The sequence below is a fragment of the Athene noctua genome, chromosome 2 (assembly GCF_965140245.1).
Source record: "Athene noctua chromosome 2, bAthNoc1.hap1.1, whole genome shotgun sequence".
Classification (NCBI taxonomy): Eukaryota; Metazoa; Chordata; class Aves; order Strigiformes; family Strigidae; genus Athene; species Athene noctua.
Genome location: NC_134038.1, coordinates 125,554,175 through 125,572,289, shown reverse-complemented (window position 1 = coordinate 125,572,289; position 18,115 = coordinate 125,554,175). Strand labels below are relative to the sequence as shown.

General features: G+C 40.9%; 1 protein-coding gene across 8 annotated transcripts in view; it reads right to left on the bottom strand.

Annotated features, from left to right (window-relative positions):
- The window catches only part of TRDMT1 (tRNA aspartic acid methyltransferase 1), a 45,629-nt gene that overhangs the window by 26,239 nt on the left and 1,275 nt on the right, over nt 1-18,115 (bottom strand). For 4 of the 8 annotated variants that reach the window (XR_012633213.1, XR_012633208.1, XM_074900199.1 and 1 more), the window contains exon 1: nt 6,342-6,431. The exons of 2 other annotated variants lie outside the window; for them this stretch is intronic. Coding sequence is in view for 2 of the 6 variants with exons in the window: in XM_074900199.1 (XP_074756300.1) it covers nt 6,342-6,405 (64 nt within the window). In the remaining 4 variants the exon portion in view is untranslated. Of the gene's footprint in view, nt 1-6,341; nt 6,438-6,489; nt 6,787-18,115 lie in introns of those variants that run through there. 2 more of the 8 variants (XR_012633210.1, XR_012633209.1) reach the window with 2 other exon arrangements.

Below are 18,115 nucleotides of genomic sequence, written 5' to 3'. Positions count from 1 at the left end.
CTCTCTTCCCAATTCAAAGACCTGATAATTTTTTCAAAGCTTCTCCTTTCCACTCAAAGCTGTGGCTCACTTGGGAGCTCCTGTTAGACAACACACTCCCTGTAAAAGCTGATTAAGCGTATTTGTGTGGAAATACCCTGGAAATGCAATGAAGGAGCTTAAGCAAACAAGCAGATCTCACACATCCGACTTAAAGAAGAGCTTGTGTAAATTTTAAACACTGCAAAAATGAAATATTTTTAAAGAACTTCTCCTGAAATTTACATAATTTCAATGTTGAACTGTGATATTCTGTTTTGCTATAGCATTTATATTTATTAGCTGAAATGACTCTAGGAATGTATCATAAAAAAGAAAGCAGAATCTTAAAAAAAACAGAATCAAGACTCTGTTTAACTATTCGCACTGACAAAAGGCACAAAAGAAATTCAGGAATATGAAAATGCCACTGAATTGCTGACTTAGTGAAATGTTAAATCAACTCTTCAAAATATACAGCAGAACTTCAATAGAGAAACATACACAGCTCTGGAGACTTTTTTTTTTCCCCCAAACAACTATGTCCAGTTTTCAAAACACAGCCATTTAAAAGAATTACAACTATGCAGAAAACTATTTGATTTTATGCAGACTAAAGAAAAAATACACATTTTCTAAGTGAAACTAAGAAGCTGCTTGAATACTTGATTTGCAATATTCCTCAACACCACAGTTTTTGAACTGAGACTTTGTACTTCTACGAGACACTGTAGCTCAAAAGGAAGCCACAGACATGATGAGGAAGTTACTGAGGGGTATTAGGGCTTATTTTTAGACAGACTACATTGTAATACTCTCTGCTGAAATACACTCTGCTTGTAATACACTCTGCTGAAAGCAGGTGAACTCAAAATTGTATCATCCTATTAGGAAAGTACTGATTTTGCACTTGAGTCTTGAAACCTCTAGGGTCCACACAGCAGGAACTCTTTAACTGTTACTTAAATTGCCTAAAGAGGCAGCAACCAAACTTTGGGTCTCAATTCCTATTTTGTTGTATACACAGTGCTTATGAGCCATTTCAGCTATGTAGTCGTCACTCGAGTGAAAGAGACACTGCTGTAATGATTGAAAGGCGCAGCATTTGAAATGAAGACAGGAAACGTGCATTAGCTCCTGATTTGGAAAAAGCAAACCCAAAGGGTGTCATCTTCAAATGCCAAAAATAAAATAAAATGTCTGATATTACAATATCTGTCCTTTTCTTCTCTAGAATCGATTCCTTTGTCATGTGTTTCTAGTAGACTTAAAATGAACATAGATCTGTTTATATTCACCACTGTACTTTGTAATAGAATCACCAGCGTCAGCAGAGCACATGAAATACACGGCGTTACACCAAGGGCAGAGCCTGGTGGATCTCAGCGTATTGGAAAATCAGAGCCAGAACAATTATCTATTCTAACATGTATATGGAAACAGATGGAAAAGGGAAGATTAGTCACATGTTTTGTCAGTCCCATTTCCTTCTAAAACAGAGAGCAAGGATTTCTTTTAGTTGTCAGCTCTTGGCTGAAATGATTAGGCTTAACTGCCTAATCAACAAGACAGTAAATTTGAGGCTTGTTTCCTGCAGGATACTTGGCAACTTTTTTCACTGCTCTATTTGTACGGGATTTGTTCATGTTCAGCCATATAATCTATGCAAATTTACATTATAGCACAACTGCACCATCCTGTGCTATGAAGGGCTATATTTTAGAGAAGCATTATATCAAAATGAGTTTAGGTGTAAAAACTTGCTCAAACCAGCAATATTTTTATTTCACATTGTGCTGAAACCTAAAGCTGCTTGCCTGTTTTGTCTCCTTTTATCCTCCTGAGATAGCTACGCTCAGTGTAATTACGCACACCAGTTTATTATGCTGTGCAGTTCACAGATATAATCAAGAAAAATGAATAAACAGAGATGATAGAGTACAAGAGGCTTAAATTCTTACTCAGTAAAATTGAAATATAACAATAGCAGTGGAAAAACATCACCAACTTTATCACTGCAAATTTATGGTACTTTTTAAAAGATGTCCTTTCACATCTTACACACAGAGACTTTTTTCAGTGACCCGGCAGACTACAAACACTTGTGGCAGAGACCTGGAACCCATTTTTCATGGGAAAACTGCCTATATTAATAAACCAGTTTAAGTTTGTTTTGGTCGGGAATGAGGAAGAGCAGGCTGTTTGTCTGATGTAAAGTTGCTAAGGAAATGAATTTGTAGCCACAGATTTTCTAAAAATAAATCACTATTTTTCACTGCAGAAACTCTACACTTTATATATTAAGAATACAATATATAAAGTATAGCTTTAGACATATACGATCTAAGCTTGAAGCACAGGGTGGCAAGAAGAAAAAAATTCACTCCCATCTCTTAGCTGCCCCAGTCTTTCAACAGTGTGAATTTGAACAGACTCACTAACTTCTGACCTTAATCAAGCTAAACTTTCTAAATTATATCTTTTTTTGTGTGTCTTTGCTGTTAAACTTAAAATACTATTATAAAGCATTCAAAATCTAAACCTAGAAATGCTGCATATGCTGAATTATCTTCAGCTGGAATAGCAACAGAGAGCTAGACAAACTCCAAGGTTTTTCTTTTTAAGGTTTGGACTGAAATCTAAATTCAGGAACATCCTTTTTTTCACTGTCAAAAAGAACCTGATTCAGCTATGTAACTATGCACTAATACCTTCTATGTACTGTTAATAGAGAAACAGAATATAAACTTCCATGAATTTAGTAAAATTCAATTATTTCTTACTGTAGGCGAGGGCAATCTCAAAACCAACTCCATACTACTTGGTGCCAAATGCATTCCACTTTCATGACAGCTGCCAAAACAATAAACATCCTCATCCTGCAAGCTCAAGTAAATGCTATTCTAAAAGTTAGTTTATGGAAGATCACATCCAAAAAGGCACCAAGGTAGAGAAAGCAGTTCCTGGAAAACACCAATTTGCCAATTGAAAACACTGGCAATTTCAAAGAAAAGAATAAAGTTGGACCAGCTCTGCTAAACATAACTTGCTACAAAGCTGGCTACATAATGCGGCCAGGAACCAACGCTAAGCCAGAACTTGCCAGAAATGCAGAATCCCTTTTGTAGAGCAAGTGGCTTTCCTGGGGTGCTGCCATATTTAAGTATTTCATGCTCGCTCTCTTTTCTACACGTTTCTATTATTTTTCTTGGCTGTACAGATTCACTAGAAACCATACCAAGAAACTAAACTATTACACATAATCTTCATCTCTCATGTATCTGGTTTATGAAAGCACTGGCAAAAAGAAAGGCCTTTTTTTCAAGCTTCATATCTATATGGAAAAAAAAAAAACACCTTCTAATATTTCCTTATTTGATTTAAATGAAAGATGCCAAACAGTCTGCCATTTGCTAAATGATATCAAAAAAATTGCATCAGAGGCAATTTCAAATATCATGGTTTCATGTATGCTAGGCCTAAAACATATAAGAAATCCTGTTATTATATACAAAAAGTACTTACAGGAATATTTTTTTCTGTTTGATTTCCACATAAAAGCAGACACTTAAATCCCCCTTTACTTTGTTCCTTCATAAATCGTGTAAGAAAACTGAATCCAGATGTCTAAGAGACTTAGAAAAACAGCAGAAAAGATCAAAATGCCTGATTATATCAGTATTCCTGAATGTAATTTAATTAATCAAAACCAGTTTCATATAACGACCCATCATTAAATACTTAATTCAGTGCAAATCGCATAGAACACTTTTTATTCAAACTGCCTGATTATTAGTTTTAACAACACTCAGAACAGGATTTTCATCTAGAATTTTATGGTTTGAACTTTCTCCAAGGCAACAATGCCTTTGGGCTTCCTCATATGCTTCTCAGAAAAAATAAGCACCCAGATTTGAAAAAAAGTTATACCAACTCTAACGCAAATAGCATTTTATCTGCAAGGTTTGCAAATTTCAATTGGTATTAAACACTTAGAACTATCTAGGGTCATTTACACAAATAATAATTTAAAGTCTCCTCTTATACACCAGGCCTTCATCTGCTTTGGCTGGTACCACAAAAGAATCTGTGTGTCACCCTTCATACTTACTGTAATTTCTTCAGTCAAATGTAAACCCAGAACAACACAAATTACAACATGCGCTGACACTAATGCATTTGTTCAGCAAGTTCAGAAAACAGTAAGCTTGCGAAGAAATTTATCCTTTCAGGAAATAGTACAAGGAGTTTGGTTAATCCCTTCACTTTCCTAACTACACAAGACAGAAATGTGATACATGCTCTCAAGCCTTCATAGGCATAGTAACCACTGGACACAAGTTCACAGTATTCTGCTAATCTTCTAAGGCTGTATTCCCAATATTCCCATCCTTTTAAGTGTTTTGTTGTGTTGTAAATGATGCTTTCTTAGGTCGCCATCCACAAGATATCACATCTGGCATTACAATTTATTAATTATTGCAAAACATTACCAAACATTCACAAGACATTTATTATTAAGAACAGAGATAATGTTCAATAAGCATTCGTTATATACATACACACACCAACACATGACCAATAGCTGAGTGAAGAATCATGGTATAGGCTGAGTTTCACGAACCAGTCCACCTTCAGGGGAAATATGGAAATTGTCTACAACATGTAGATAGATCCCCATCACTTCAGAAATCGGACTACTAGAAAAGGCGAATATTACTATTACAGCCATATACACAATATACAATGTCTAACACCCTCTCTTTATTCCACAAGGACTCCAAAAACTGCAGTTCAATAGAAAGATATATTTTGTTCTTTATAATCTAAGGATGTCTATGGAAAAAAGAAAAATGCATCCCTACCACAAGTAGCTGGGATTATTTACAATAAAAATGTAGGTACCTATTTCAGTATGTCATGTATTTTTACACATTTTATAAATATAAAACATATACATACATTCTAGATGGTAGAAAAAACTCTGCACTGCCAACTGTGTATTTTAAGTGAATGAATGATCCTAAATGGATTTTACTCTGTAAGCATAACCTTTCAATATTACTTAGCTCACTGGAAAATTAACAAAATAAGTTTTCACCTTTCACCTCATGTTTTTATGAGAATGCTCTCTGTTATAGAGTATAATAGAAGGGCTGCCAATGCTTATTGAAGGCTGAAGCATTTGAAGGATTGCAGTTAAAATTATTATGGTGATTCCCTTCAATTATACAAATTTTTGTTGAAGCCTGTACTTCAAAGTAACAAGGCCCAGGGTACTTTACAAAGGAGATCAACAGCCCTAGCTCTGTTTTTTATTCAGGGAAGCCAAGTCACAGAGTCTACAGGACTTGCTTGAAGGTCACACAGGCCTTAACAATACAGCAAATTCAGCTTCAGGGTTCCTCATAGCTGATCAAAAATTCACCTGGGCACATGGTCTAGCATGAACTCCCTGTACCTGTTTTCCTATTTAGAAAATGCTGTTACAAGTCTCACATATGAAACACATATCAGTTATTCATCTAACTATGTGCAATGAAAACCACACCAATGGCTAATTTGGTCAAATAGCCCTGGCTAATCTGACCATCATTTCTGTGCCTCTGCATGATCAGATCCCATCTGCAGCAGGAGTTCGCCAGTAGAAGACAGAGCATGTATTAATGAAGACAAGACCATAACCTTCCCAGGAGCAGCTACCTGTGCCAAAGCAGGACCATGGATCCATAATTTCCATCCCAGTGTGCTCCTGGGTACCCGGTGCCACCCAGCAGGCCAGGAATGATTCCAGGCACTGCTCGGTTTACAGCCACAGATGCCGAGCGCAAACACACCGCCAGCCAAAACTCAGCTGCCCGTGCCCCTCACACCTCACCCCCACGCAGTCCCTGACAGCAGGCCCGTGAGACGGCCCCGGCCTCCTTTAACACCAGCCCCACCCCACCGCCATAAGGTCACCTCCCTGCCCCTGAAGAGCGGGAGGTTGTGCTGCCGGGGCTTGGGATGGGGGGACGCCCTTCCAGCCCACCGCTTCCTTCCACGCCGTGCTTGTGCAAAACAGTGGGAAGAGGCTGGGGCGGGGGGCGACATTCCCTGCTGGGGAAGGGGCTGCAGGAGGAGAATGACCACCTCAGCCCGCCCTATCGAGAAAATGGCGCTATCCACACCCTCCCCTCACGACTCGGGGTCCCATCGAGAAGATGGCGACCCCGGAGATTGCGGGGGGGGGGGGGCGGGGTGGGGTGTGGAAGGAGTCAGGCGAGGGGGCGGGCGGCAGCAAGCACCGAGGGGACGCGCTAGCGGCCGCCGCCTGCCTGTACCTTTCAGGGCCTGGTGCATCCCCCCGATGCCACTGTAGAGCTCCAGCACCCGCAGCGGCGCCATTCCCCGGCAGCCGGCGCCCGGCCCGGCCCTCCCGGCAGCCTCCCCAAGCGCCGCCCGCACGTTCCGCAGCTCTTTCGTTCCCACCTGCCCGCAGGGCTGACAGCTCCACGCCACCCTCGCCAGCTGCCGAGCACCGACTTAATTCGGCGTTGAAAATTGCTCGTTAAACCCCGAAGAGGGCTTAGGCCCGGAGGATGAAGCCACCCGCTGGCATGACCGGTTCCGCTGCCCCCTGAGGTGGTCGTGGGGCCGATGCTGGCTCTGCCACCTGCACCCTCCCGGGCGTGGGGGCTCGGGAGACGGCCTTTCTCCCCACCATCAGTGCCCTTGGGGGCTACGTCTCCTCCTAGCTGAGGGCTTCTCACAAGAGCAGCAATGAAATCGCCAACGCCATCGCCCTTCCTCAGGCCCTGTGCCACCAGAGTGTCCAGTGCTTGCCAGGGAGGCGGAGGCCAAGCCTGGCTGTTAGCGACAGGGCAGCAGGGAGGGGCAGGCTGGAGGCTGAATTCATCTGTGTGGCTTGTACCTGGCCAGGGCACAGGGAGAGAAGGGGGACGCAGAGCGGCAAAAGGGGTTTTATCCCCATGTGGGCATGTGCGTGCTGGCCTGCTGTCCCACTGGGCAGCTGATACGAATGGCCCTCGACAGCTTTATGGGCCCAAGCGTCCTGTGATTTCTGCTTGCAGTGATGTTTTTGAGAAGTCATTTCAAAGCCTGCACCGCTGGTGGAACAGGAAGGAAGGAAATAACTGATGAAACCGTTCTATTTTGCCCCAACACTATGAAATTGCCGTTGCTAAATTGAAAAGAAAGAGGCAGCTCAAAGACATGGTCACCCATGAAAAGTAGTTTGTTTTTAAAACAAATACTAGACAGATGCATCTACATATATATATATATATATATAACAGAGTAAATATCTTGTACACAATTATGTGGGTTACCCACCATATACAAGTAGACACTCACCAATGCCTCAGTTTGCAGATTTACATTGTAAAGTGAAGATGAAACACTAAAAAAAACGTAACCAAACCACCCTGAACATGTTTCTCTAATAATTTCTTGAGTTAATCATATTTTTGTGGAGCTTCTTGGAAACTTGTCAAAAATAAGGTAGATTTGAGAAATACTGATTTTTCTCTAGAAGTGCCTCAAACAGCCTGTCATAATAGCAGCTCCTACCTCTTGCCTTTCTGTGGAGGAAGAATTTTTAGCTAAACTGGAGGGCAAATAAGAGAGAAATCTGCTGCCTTTTAATGCGCTTCTCCAGAATATGGGACACACCAGCTGTGGAAAACAGAGGAATTGGAAACAAAAATTCAAAGTAAGAATATTGGTCCTTGCCAGATTTTTTGACACAGTTCTGTCATTCACCTGTGGATCTTCATCATCAGATCCTGGGGATGCTGCTTTATTTGTCAGCCATAGAAGTAAGCAGGTGACTAAAACACGAAGTCCAAGTCTACTTCTAGAATTTCTGAAAGGAAATGCAGCGGTCAAGGTACCAGAGGAGAGTAGCACACATTGCAGCCAGCAGTGAGGCAGGTTGCCTGCTTGGATGGCTGATGAAGAACTGAGAAAGGTGAGTAAATCACATGGCATAACAAAACCAGGAATATGCCAGCTGAAGAAAACAGTCATGGGACAAAGATAGTGAGGGCTCCTAAGAAGAGGGTTCAAGATAATGAAGATGGCTACAAAGAGCAAGGCTGTTATCAGCTAAGAAGACACACGTCAGTAGGACCCCTGCAAAATACAGATGCAAGGTGAAGGTGAACAAAAAGGTAGCTTTTAGACTAGGGAAGTTAGTAAAGCTGATGAATAAGTTTAAGCTCCTTAAACTAGTATTTCAGCAATGCTAGATAATGTGATGAGTGGGAGCTATAGGCAGCCAGAAGCAGTTCATTTATTTGGAGCTGCCCAGTACCTGGAGCAATTAAAGCTACAGAGCAGCAATATTTCCTTGTAACAGGGAGACATAGCTGAGCCCTGCTTTTCCCTCTCCTTTCCCTGACTCCAAGGTATTGTTCTCATTCACATATGGGAAAGGTGGAGTCTGATGGAGAAAGCAGCAGAGATGTCTCTGCTGTACTGGTGGCACTAGAACATTCCCTGCTCAGGGGAAATCCTCCACCTACCTCCTCCACCATTGTAGTAAACTGGAGAATCTGATCAACATGCCTCCCCTCTGGCAACAAAGACATTCATAAATGAGGATGGGATTTTATTGGCTTTTTCTTGCAAAGAATGGGAAACACCAAAATTTCCCTAGTGCTCATTTTTAAACTGCCAGTAGTCAGTTTTGTAATGATGTCTGTGTCTGCCCTAACCTGGTTCTCATTATTAATTGACAGCTGTGAAAAGGACCAAAATTAAGCAAGGAATCTGGAAACAGTTATTTTTAGTGCTCTTTTCTTTATAAATGTAAAGTCAGCATAATTATACCCATACCTTTTGGGTAAGACCTTACATAAATAGCATTTAAGGTACCCTGCTTATTTCACATACTGGGCCAATGGCAGAGAAGGGCTAACATCCGTAGCCACTCATATCCTTCTTTGTGCAGAAAAGCTGAATACTGCAGAGAGAGGATGAGCCCTGTGAAAGTGGTTGTTCATACTTCACTCAGAAAATCGTGCTAACACATGCTGCCACTGCCATGGGGCAGGCTAAACAGTTGCTCACTCTTTGTCTTGTGACCCTAAAGCAGCCACATGTCTGCAGAATTTCCCAACTGGAAAGTCTCTCTCCCTTACTGAAATTTGGAGGACAGCTCCTTCTTTCTCCTCTCTGTGCATATAGAATGAATTCCTGTAAATCTCAATGAATGTTTAATTTGATTAACAGAGGAGATTAATGACAAAGTTGGAGTCCAATGTCCACCTCTGGATTCTTAACATTTTTTAGGACGCAGGTATGGGCTGTTTCAAGTATCAGTTATGCCTCAACAATACAGCTGACTTCAAGTAACAATTGACAGGCTTTTCTAAAAAGATGTTAGTTTATTCTAGATGAGCATATCTATAGAACTATGCTAATGGACTGACAAAGCAGCTATTTTCTTGACTCTAATATATTTATAGTAAAATACATTTTAAGCAAACTGATCATTTAATGACATTTTTAAAGCTGTTGACATAAGGATGTGATATCAGCATTTTCATTGAGACAGCTTTTGAAAGCTCCTGCCTCCTAGCAGCTAGCAGCATTTCCTCAATGTAGAAGTTTCCAAAGTTTGCCCAGATCTCTGATGAGTGGTATGATACAGGTAATCATGCTAGATCTGAAACTGTTGCCCTGGTAACCAGTAAACACATCCAGTGAAACAGCTACATGTGGTTAAGAGGAACACGCAAACAAAACCACTGCAATATTTTTTCTTCTTAAAATGCTTTAGAATTGTTAAAAATGTTACAGTTATCAATGCAGCCAAACAACATCACAGAAACATGCAAAAAACACTGCCTTAAGATTCTGCATTGTACTTGGCAACTGAAAGGTAAAATTACAAACTATGACTGGAACATGTACTCTCGTCCTCAATGTGAGAACAAAAGATTTTCGCTGTTGTGTTCTATAATTCACACCAGCAACAAATGCACACAACAAACATGCACAAAACATTTTACAGGCATCTCAAGCCTCTCAAGCCTTCTGCAGTTACACGTAGCTCTTCTCCCTGCCCTCCCACCAGCAGCAGAGCAGAGACTGACATGCCAGCAAGGTCTCTGCCTGCACCCAGCTGTGAGCAGGAGGTTGCCAGTCTGCAGTGCATGTCACAGGGTTTTATGGATGCCACAATACCACAGCAGTATAAATTGCTTGAAGTTTCCTTTGAATGTAACCCCTCAACATAAGGCTAGGTAGTGGAAGCTAGTAGACCTGTACCTGTGAAGTGTTTGTGAGCATTTCCTCTATATTCAGAAAGTGGAGAGAAAGCAAGAAAAATCTCCCTCTGCTGATACACTGGCTGTTCAACATGGACAAATATTAATGTTGACGGCTGAACAAGAAACAATGCCTCTCGTGTCCAAATGTCCAGTCCAACCTACTAAATACCTAAGTGAGGGTCAAGAAGAGTATAGAGAGGTCTCAGCTGTCTAGAAGGGAAGCTCATGTTCTAGGTCAAAAATCACTGTGGCTACGAAAGAATGTGAGGCGTGTCATACCCTTGCAATGCAACCACTGAACTGAAAAAATTCAGAGAGTGTCTAGCATAAATTATTGTTTCCATAACCATTGTCCCAGTAGGTTACTAATAAAACTGAAGACCTTTTGCAGTTTATCAAATCAATCTGTACTGGATGTAATATTTCACGAGGGAATTTATCAGACTTGCTTTCTGCTGAAGTGATGTTCGGTAAAGGTAGTTGTCAGCCACAGACGTGGCATTTCTGGGAAGTCTGATGGGCCGTGCCAGTATGGCTAACGAAGCCTACGATTTTCATTTATAATGCTACGCATCTGCAAGACTAGAAATGAAACCCACATCAAACCAGGTCTGTTAGCCTCTCCCAATGCGTTTCTAAGAACTCTATACAGGGGAAATTTATGTAGCTGAAATTATTTGGAAGAGTCATCAGACACAAACATTTCTAACCCTTCTCTTTTCAGATATATTAATCTCTCCATTTTGGGATCTTGTTTTCAGGTTCTGGAGCTATGCATCTACTTTGTAGGGAATAAGGAATAAAAAATTACATTGCTTCTCTAATTAAATCTTTACTTTTCTGGTTTAAATAAATCTAAATCTAAATAAATCTGTCCTGTTTGTTATGTTTGGCTTGCAGTGGTCACCCAGGCTGGATGAGAGGCATATGTTTACATAATGTTATTGACTTTCTTGTTGTACTTACACATTCCAGCGCTTGACCAAAAAAAAAAGAAAAAAAAAGGACAAATAAAAAGGCTAGTAGCCAAACAAAAAAGAAAAACAAACCCCAAAACCTTTGCTAGACTGAACAAAACAGTCCATGAGCTCTATAAGGCCCACTGCAGTCAGCCAAAAGATTGCTGCTGCAACGAGTGTGTTTTGAATCATACCCTTGAAGGGGTCACAGGAAATGGGTGACAGCATTGTTAAATGGAGCCAGGCCTTGTTAAAGGAGGGATCAGTTCAAGCCACTCCGGCAGGATGAGGTAATGGCGTGGGAGATCCCAGCTCCCTTGCAGGGGCAGGAGGAAACAGCATGGTGCCTGCTGCTCTTTCAGGGGGAGGGGGGAGGAGAGAAAGGAGAGAAAAAAGAGTGCAGATGGTGAGCCTGGATATGCCTCTTACCTTTTTGCTTCAGGCAGGAACTTTCACTTCCAGTATCCCCATATGATTTGCACAGTGTGCAAACTGAGAAAGACTTGTAGCTCTGTGTTGGTGCTGGTCATGTCTTATTGCACACAAGGCCATCTCATATCACCTAAAGCTTTTGTATACACAGCCTTGTCTCTTAAGGAGTTCAGCCCCTGCCCAAACTTTGTTTTTTCATTCAGTCCCATGTGATAAATTTAATCTCTGACTAAGACTGTAGTTAGCACAGGTAATGAGATCTCTTATGCTGGTCGCTGTGGTGGTAGGATTTCTGTAGCAGGGGATTTCATTCAGAGAGAAAGAAAATCTCTAATGCAGCCATAGTAGAGCTGTAACTGTGGACCTGCTGAACTATCCTGGAATTAGATAAACCACAAGTGCAGACAGTAAGTACTGTAAAGCCTGCCCAAGAAGCTGAGCACTTGGTCCCTAGTCAGCACGGAGGTGTCTTCCACCCTGGCTATATCGCTGGCACTTTGCAAATGAGTTACTTTAAAGCTAATTTAAAGCTATTTTAAATCAATTATGAACTGTAATTACGGAAGTGATTGCACAGTAAATATTCTCTTTCTCACTTTGGATGTGTCTACAAATGTCTGTCAAGCATATAAAGCCTAGCGTCTGGGACACAGCTATTTTCTACTAGAAAGTCTCTTGGAAAATAGTCTGTAGAAAAGCACAGATTTGAAGAAGTTGTGAGATTTTGTAAGTATAAACTGAAATTAAGGATAAACTGGAAAGTTATTCTGCAAAAAATCCCAGCTAAAATATAAAAGTGTCATTTTTGGCTGCTAGGTCTTTTGGGGTCCTTTCCCTCAGTTAAGTATTGCCTCAACTAAGAACAAAAAGCTCTGGGTTTTTCTACAGTTGAAACAAACCTTTTTTAGAAAAAGGGCTATGAATTTAAAATGTTATTTTTGCTGAGACGGTCTGGAGAAAGAAGCCCCAATAAGCCTAACCTAAATGTCTCAAGAAAGCCTAAAATAGTTATTTCTGAAGAAATCTCCTTGCACAAGACACATGCCAGTATGCATTGGCAGTGTCAATATTCAGCTGTAGGGAGTTGGGCTGATTTAAGACTCCAGCAAACATGTTTCACATAATTAGTAAGTGAAATACAATGGGAAATTGTGGGAATTGTCTGTTGGGAACCCTGCATGTCAGATGAAGTCCCTGAGGATGACTTCATTGCAGTTACAGTGCCAAGTCAGATAGACTTAGTTCCTATGGTATAGCACACAGTTGTTGAAAAACTAACAGAATTAAATTCAAGTAATTAACTAACCTACACTGTTCATAATTTCCATTGGGATTACCAGTCCAGCCACCATGTATGTTGTAGTACAATAGTATTATGTCTTTCATCTGCAGGATGTATCTCAAGATTCCTCTTGATACCACAGAAGTTGATTATTTTCAGAACACAACTCTAGGATAGTGGCATTATTACCATATTGAGGGTAAATAATTTCTCTGTCATTGAAAGATCCCGACAGCTGACCTGTTGTTTCATCCTGGTGTGCTTCGGACTTACATGGTAGGCTTGGTAACTTCCATGTCATGGAGTTTATAGGAAGTGCCCAATCCATGTCAAACAAACACACACAAACATTGTCCAAATGCAAGACTAGATTCTCAAGGAAAATTTCAGGCAGATAGTGAATTTGTCTTTGTAATGGGAAGCAGGACACCTTTCCACCTGAGAAAATGTGGATGCCTCCATTCCTCCAGATGTCTGCTCATTTCCTTCTCCAGCCATATGCACCAACTGCTCTACACATAATAAGTTTTCCAGTCCATTCCCTGTAGCCCACTATTTTATGCATACTATCAGCTTAAGTCCGGATCGTCTTGCCTCCTCAATCCCAACTGGACAGAATATATTTATGCTCGAAAATAAGGCATAGAACTGGCATGTAAAACCAGTCTCATCATTTTAGAAACTCAGCCTTCTCAGCTTTGGGGTGTGTGCATCACCACCTCTTCCCTTTGTAAGGAGCCAACTAATCCCAGAATGGCTAACACAATGTACACTCAGTTTATGAGTCTTGTTGGAACCAAGGATTTGGCACAAGAACTTGGACTGAGAAATAGACTAAAAACTTGGCCCTCGAAGAGCTAGTAGTGTTCTGCTTGTGCTGGGCATCTCAAAGGAAGAATGGAACAATTGCTGCGTGCAATTAACGATTCTATTGCTGAGTCCTGCCTCTTCCTCAGAACATCATCATTTCCTGGTATATCATGGCAAGAAAACATTATGCTATTTATGCTTTGTGTGAGTGATGGAACTGGGGGAGAGAGAAGAATGAAGTCACTCCTCAGATTTAATTGTTTTTTGGCTGGAGGAGCTCTTTAAGCAGTTTGCTTCAAAAAACCTTAGCCAAAAAGAAGTAGTAAATGTCTAACTGACAGGGTTCATTAATGGCATGCTAGAATCACTTCTTTCAGCTTTTTCCAAAAGAGAGAATGGATGACTCATCTTTGAAAAGGTTTGCAGTCTCAAAATTTGAACCAGTGATCACAGACAGATTAATATTATGGCTTCCCATTGTAATGCAACAAATGAATGTTCATCCACGCTGTTGACTTCTACCTGTGCCAACAGCCTACTGTGGGGAAAGCAACTGAGCACTGTTCTTGACAGCAAAGTCATTATAGCGAAGTCAGCAATGTGGCATAGGACAGAATGAAGCCCTCCACATTACACAACATTTTACATAGATCTTACTGAAAGCTTAAGCTGACTATAAATTAAAATCATTTATCTGATATTTAAGTTAAATGGTCTTTATAAAGTGCCTATCATGATCCTCAAAGAGTTCCTTTGTTGTTGGCAAAATACAAATTTCATGAAGCAAGGACAGCAGAGAGCTAAAATTTCAAATTATCTCATTTTGGGCACCTAAATCAAGACTGAGGGACTCTGCATTCTGGGAATTAGTTCTGCTTAAAGAGTTTCAGGTAAGCATCAAGCCTCAAACCACACCAAACCTCTTGTCCTTTATGTCCCAGTCATTGCTAAATGTATTGTTGATATTCAGCGGTCAGTGTATTGCTACTAAGTGAAGTAAGACAGATGGAGTATACGGGTTGTCATCCATTTCTTTGTTTAAGGGATGGATCAAATAAATTGTTATACCTATGGTAGAGCTGAAAAACTTCTCTTTCTCTTGTCTATGTTGCTAAAACTGTGCATGGTGTTTGAGACAACCATGGCACTCGGGGCAGAGGGCTGGGCTGTACTGGCTTTGAAAATGAGTACCTGAATTGGTACAGAATCACAGAATTATCTAGGTTGGAAAAGACCTTGAAGATCATCTAGTCCAACCATTAACCTAACACTGACAGTTCCCAACTACACCAGATCCCTCAGCACTATGTCAACCCAACTCTTAAACACCTCCAGGGATGGGGACTCCACCACCTCCCTGGGCAGCCCATTCCAACGCCCAACAACCCGTTCTGTAAAGAAATATGTCCTAATGTCTAGTCTAAACCTTCCCTGGTGCAACTTGAGGCCATTCCCTCTTGTCCTGTCGCTTATTACTTGGTTAAAGAGGCTCATCCCCAGCTCTCTGGACCCTCCTTTCAGGTAGCTGTAGAGGGCGATGAGGTCTCCCCTCAGCCTCCTCTTCTCCAGAGATTCATCATATTTTGATACAGAAAATGTCCTATTCTGGCAATTAGAAACCATAGTAGAGGGGAACTTTTCGCACAACAATAATAATTTTTGGAAATGTAAGTCATGCAACTGGCTTGCATGAGTCATGTTCAAAACACTTCCCTAGTGATGAAACCCCTGCAAGTTTCATATAGTTCATTTTACATTAAAATATAATATTGCAGAGAGACTTGGTTATTTCTGAGTATAGACCCTAGTCATTTCCTTGAAAAAATCAGCAGTTAGTCACACCAGTTTGATATACTTTGCAACACTGGCAATGACTGTGGGCAACATCTTTTTAAAAATAGATTTCATAAGAGAATTTGCCAATTTCTTTCTTAAGACCATTAGTCAAGGAAGTTACTCACAAGGGGAGACTTCAGTGCCTGGACATTTAGATGTTCTGCAGCCCAGTGGTATTCAAATACCCAAATCATCTTCTCCCAGGCAGCATGCAGGGAGCTGTATTCTCTGGGTTCAGAAAAATCAGGTCTTCCCTGGATGCACCGGCTTTTCCTGGGGGCTCCTCCTTAGACTTAGCTCCCAGCTAAAGTGGGGGACCAACCCCAGCTGAATATTAACAGCCAGAACCAGTTTTTTGGAAACAGGAACCTTTCTGTTTTCAAAACCGTAGCAGTTTTAGCCTTTTCAGACCACAGCTGAAGGAGGAAGTACTGTTTCGGTCTAAAAGGTAGAGCACTCACTCAAGCAATAGGCCACAGCACTTGCTATGGCTGAGCAGTACGGAGAGCCCCTATTTAGTTTGCTGTAGGATGGTAAGAGTCTTTCATAGCCTCATGTTAAAGCAGATCCCTTTTGCCTGGAGTTTGTTCAATATTCATGGAGCAGGGGAACTATGAAGAAATGTCTCTACAGCCTCATGCATGCCGGGACTTAAGTTTGCTGTATGGTACTGACAACAAAAGTGATTGCATTTGCATAGCAGGAAGTTTTCCCTTGGTTTTTAATATTTATGGGTCATTTTATACCTCCTGGAAGCGGAAACTTTACTAAAAGTGCATAAATCTGATTAATGAAAGCATTCACATATGTTTAGTCAAGATCTAGAATAGCTAGAAAGCACATTCAATATTTGGACTAAATTTTTCTAGTTTCTTACTATTTAAATGAAACAGCAAATCAAAAAAAAAAAAAAAAAGTGAATGCCAGTCTTTTCAGTGGTGTTTTCAGAGCAGCAGATATTTGTGGAAGAAAATCAGAAAAATCCTGACTGTTATGAGGACCTTTTCATTTTTACTGTAACAGACTTCCAGTATAAAGTTGTTCAGGCATTTATACCCTCTCCCTGTGCCCACCCATTTTCCATGTTAACAGAAGTTACACAACAATCCAGTATTTTTTGTTACACTTCTAGGGCTTGATTCTGTATTTCATTCTTGTTAGTGAAACAATAAATCAGTTCTCTGGCCAAAAGCCAAAAAATGCCAAACCAGATTTTGCAGTGTGAACTGAAAGGCTCCCGATCAAAATACTGATTTCCTTTTTTAAGAGTGACATTGCCTTACCTCTGATCTACCTCTGTAGAGGTAAGAGACATCACACACTGACCAAGCAGCTGCCTGACTGCATACTGGAAATGCAAATGAAGGCATCTCAATAAACAACACAGATGACAAATAATAGTTTAAGAATAATCCCCAATGTGGTGTTTAGTGATGCTGTTAGCTGTCTGTCCTTCAGGTATGAAGCGATCAAGATCCTGACCAGCCAGAGTCTCCAAGAGTCCCATAGCACTTTCCTTAAAATTAGGATGATTACTGTGGTTTCATTTCAATTCAAATAAGTACACTCTCCATGATTTTTATGGATACACTGAGATACAGATTCTTTCCTGACAAGTACTGTGGAGACTTTTTTCGCATTTCAAGAGATCAGATCTTGTTCCCCTTTGGGGTTTGGGATGCGAATGTGCGTTAAATTTATTACAGCCTTACAAGAAATTTAGAGCTTCCTCCATTTATGCATCTGTGTAAGTGCCAACCAGAAAAAGTCACTTAAAGGTTTACCGTAGTCCAGATAACTAACAATATCTGAACATTTCTAGGAAAATTTCATAGTGAGAAATAGCAATGAGGCAGGTGGCCAAGAGTACATATGGCAGCAGTGACATAAACATATGGAAATTACACTTGAAACATGGGGATTGGGTCATATTTATTTACTAAAACAAACATTTCCCTGAATTTTAGGGGCAAAGCAGCTTCTGAATGAAGGATGAGTGTTGCATGTGTGTGCTATTAAAGTGCTTGTGGAGTATAAATTGCGTTCTGATAGGAAAAAAGGATTGGGCACAGCGCACCTTTAAAAAGCCAACAATCTGCTAAAACTATCAATACTTCTGAGTAAAGCATCTTTAATCTGTGAGGCTGTTGGTTATGTGCTGCTTTAGTTTTTTGCCTGCTCACAGAAGCAGTGTGTACTTTTGTGCCAGGGCTCACAAAGGCTTACAGCTCAAACTTGATGGCTTAAATAAAGGGCTCTCAGAGGGCCGGAGAGCACAACAGCATCCAGGCTGGGCTGCGGGTACCCTTAGCCTCAGGAATGCCGTGTGACCTCTGCCTCCTATTCAGTGGGTGAATGGAATGAGCTGTAGTCCGGGATTTACGCTGCAAGCACTTCAGTAGCTCAACCTTGTCAGCTTCATTTGCTTGACTAAGCTTCAGTGAATAAAGGAAACTAAAACCTCAAGGACCTACATTTAGATACGAACTACATTCCTG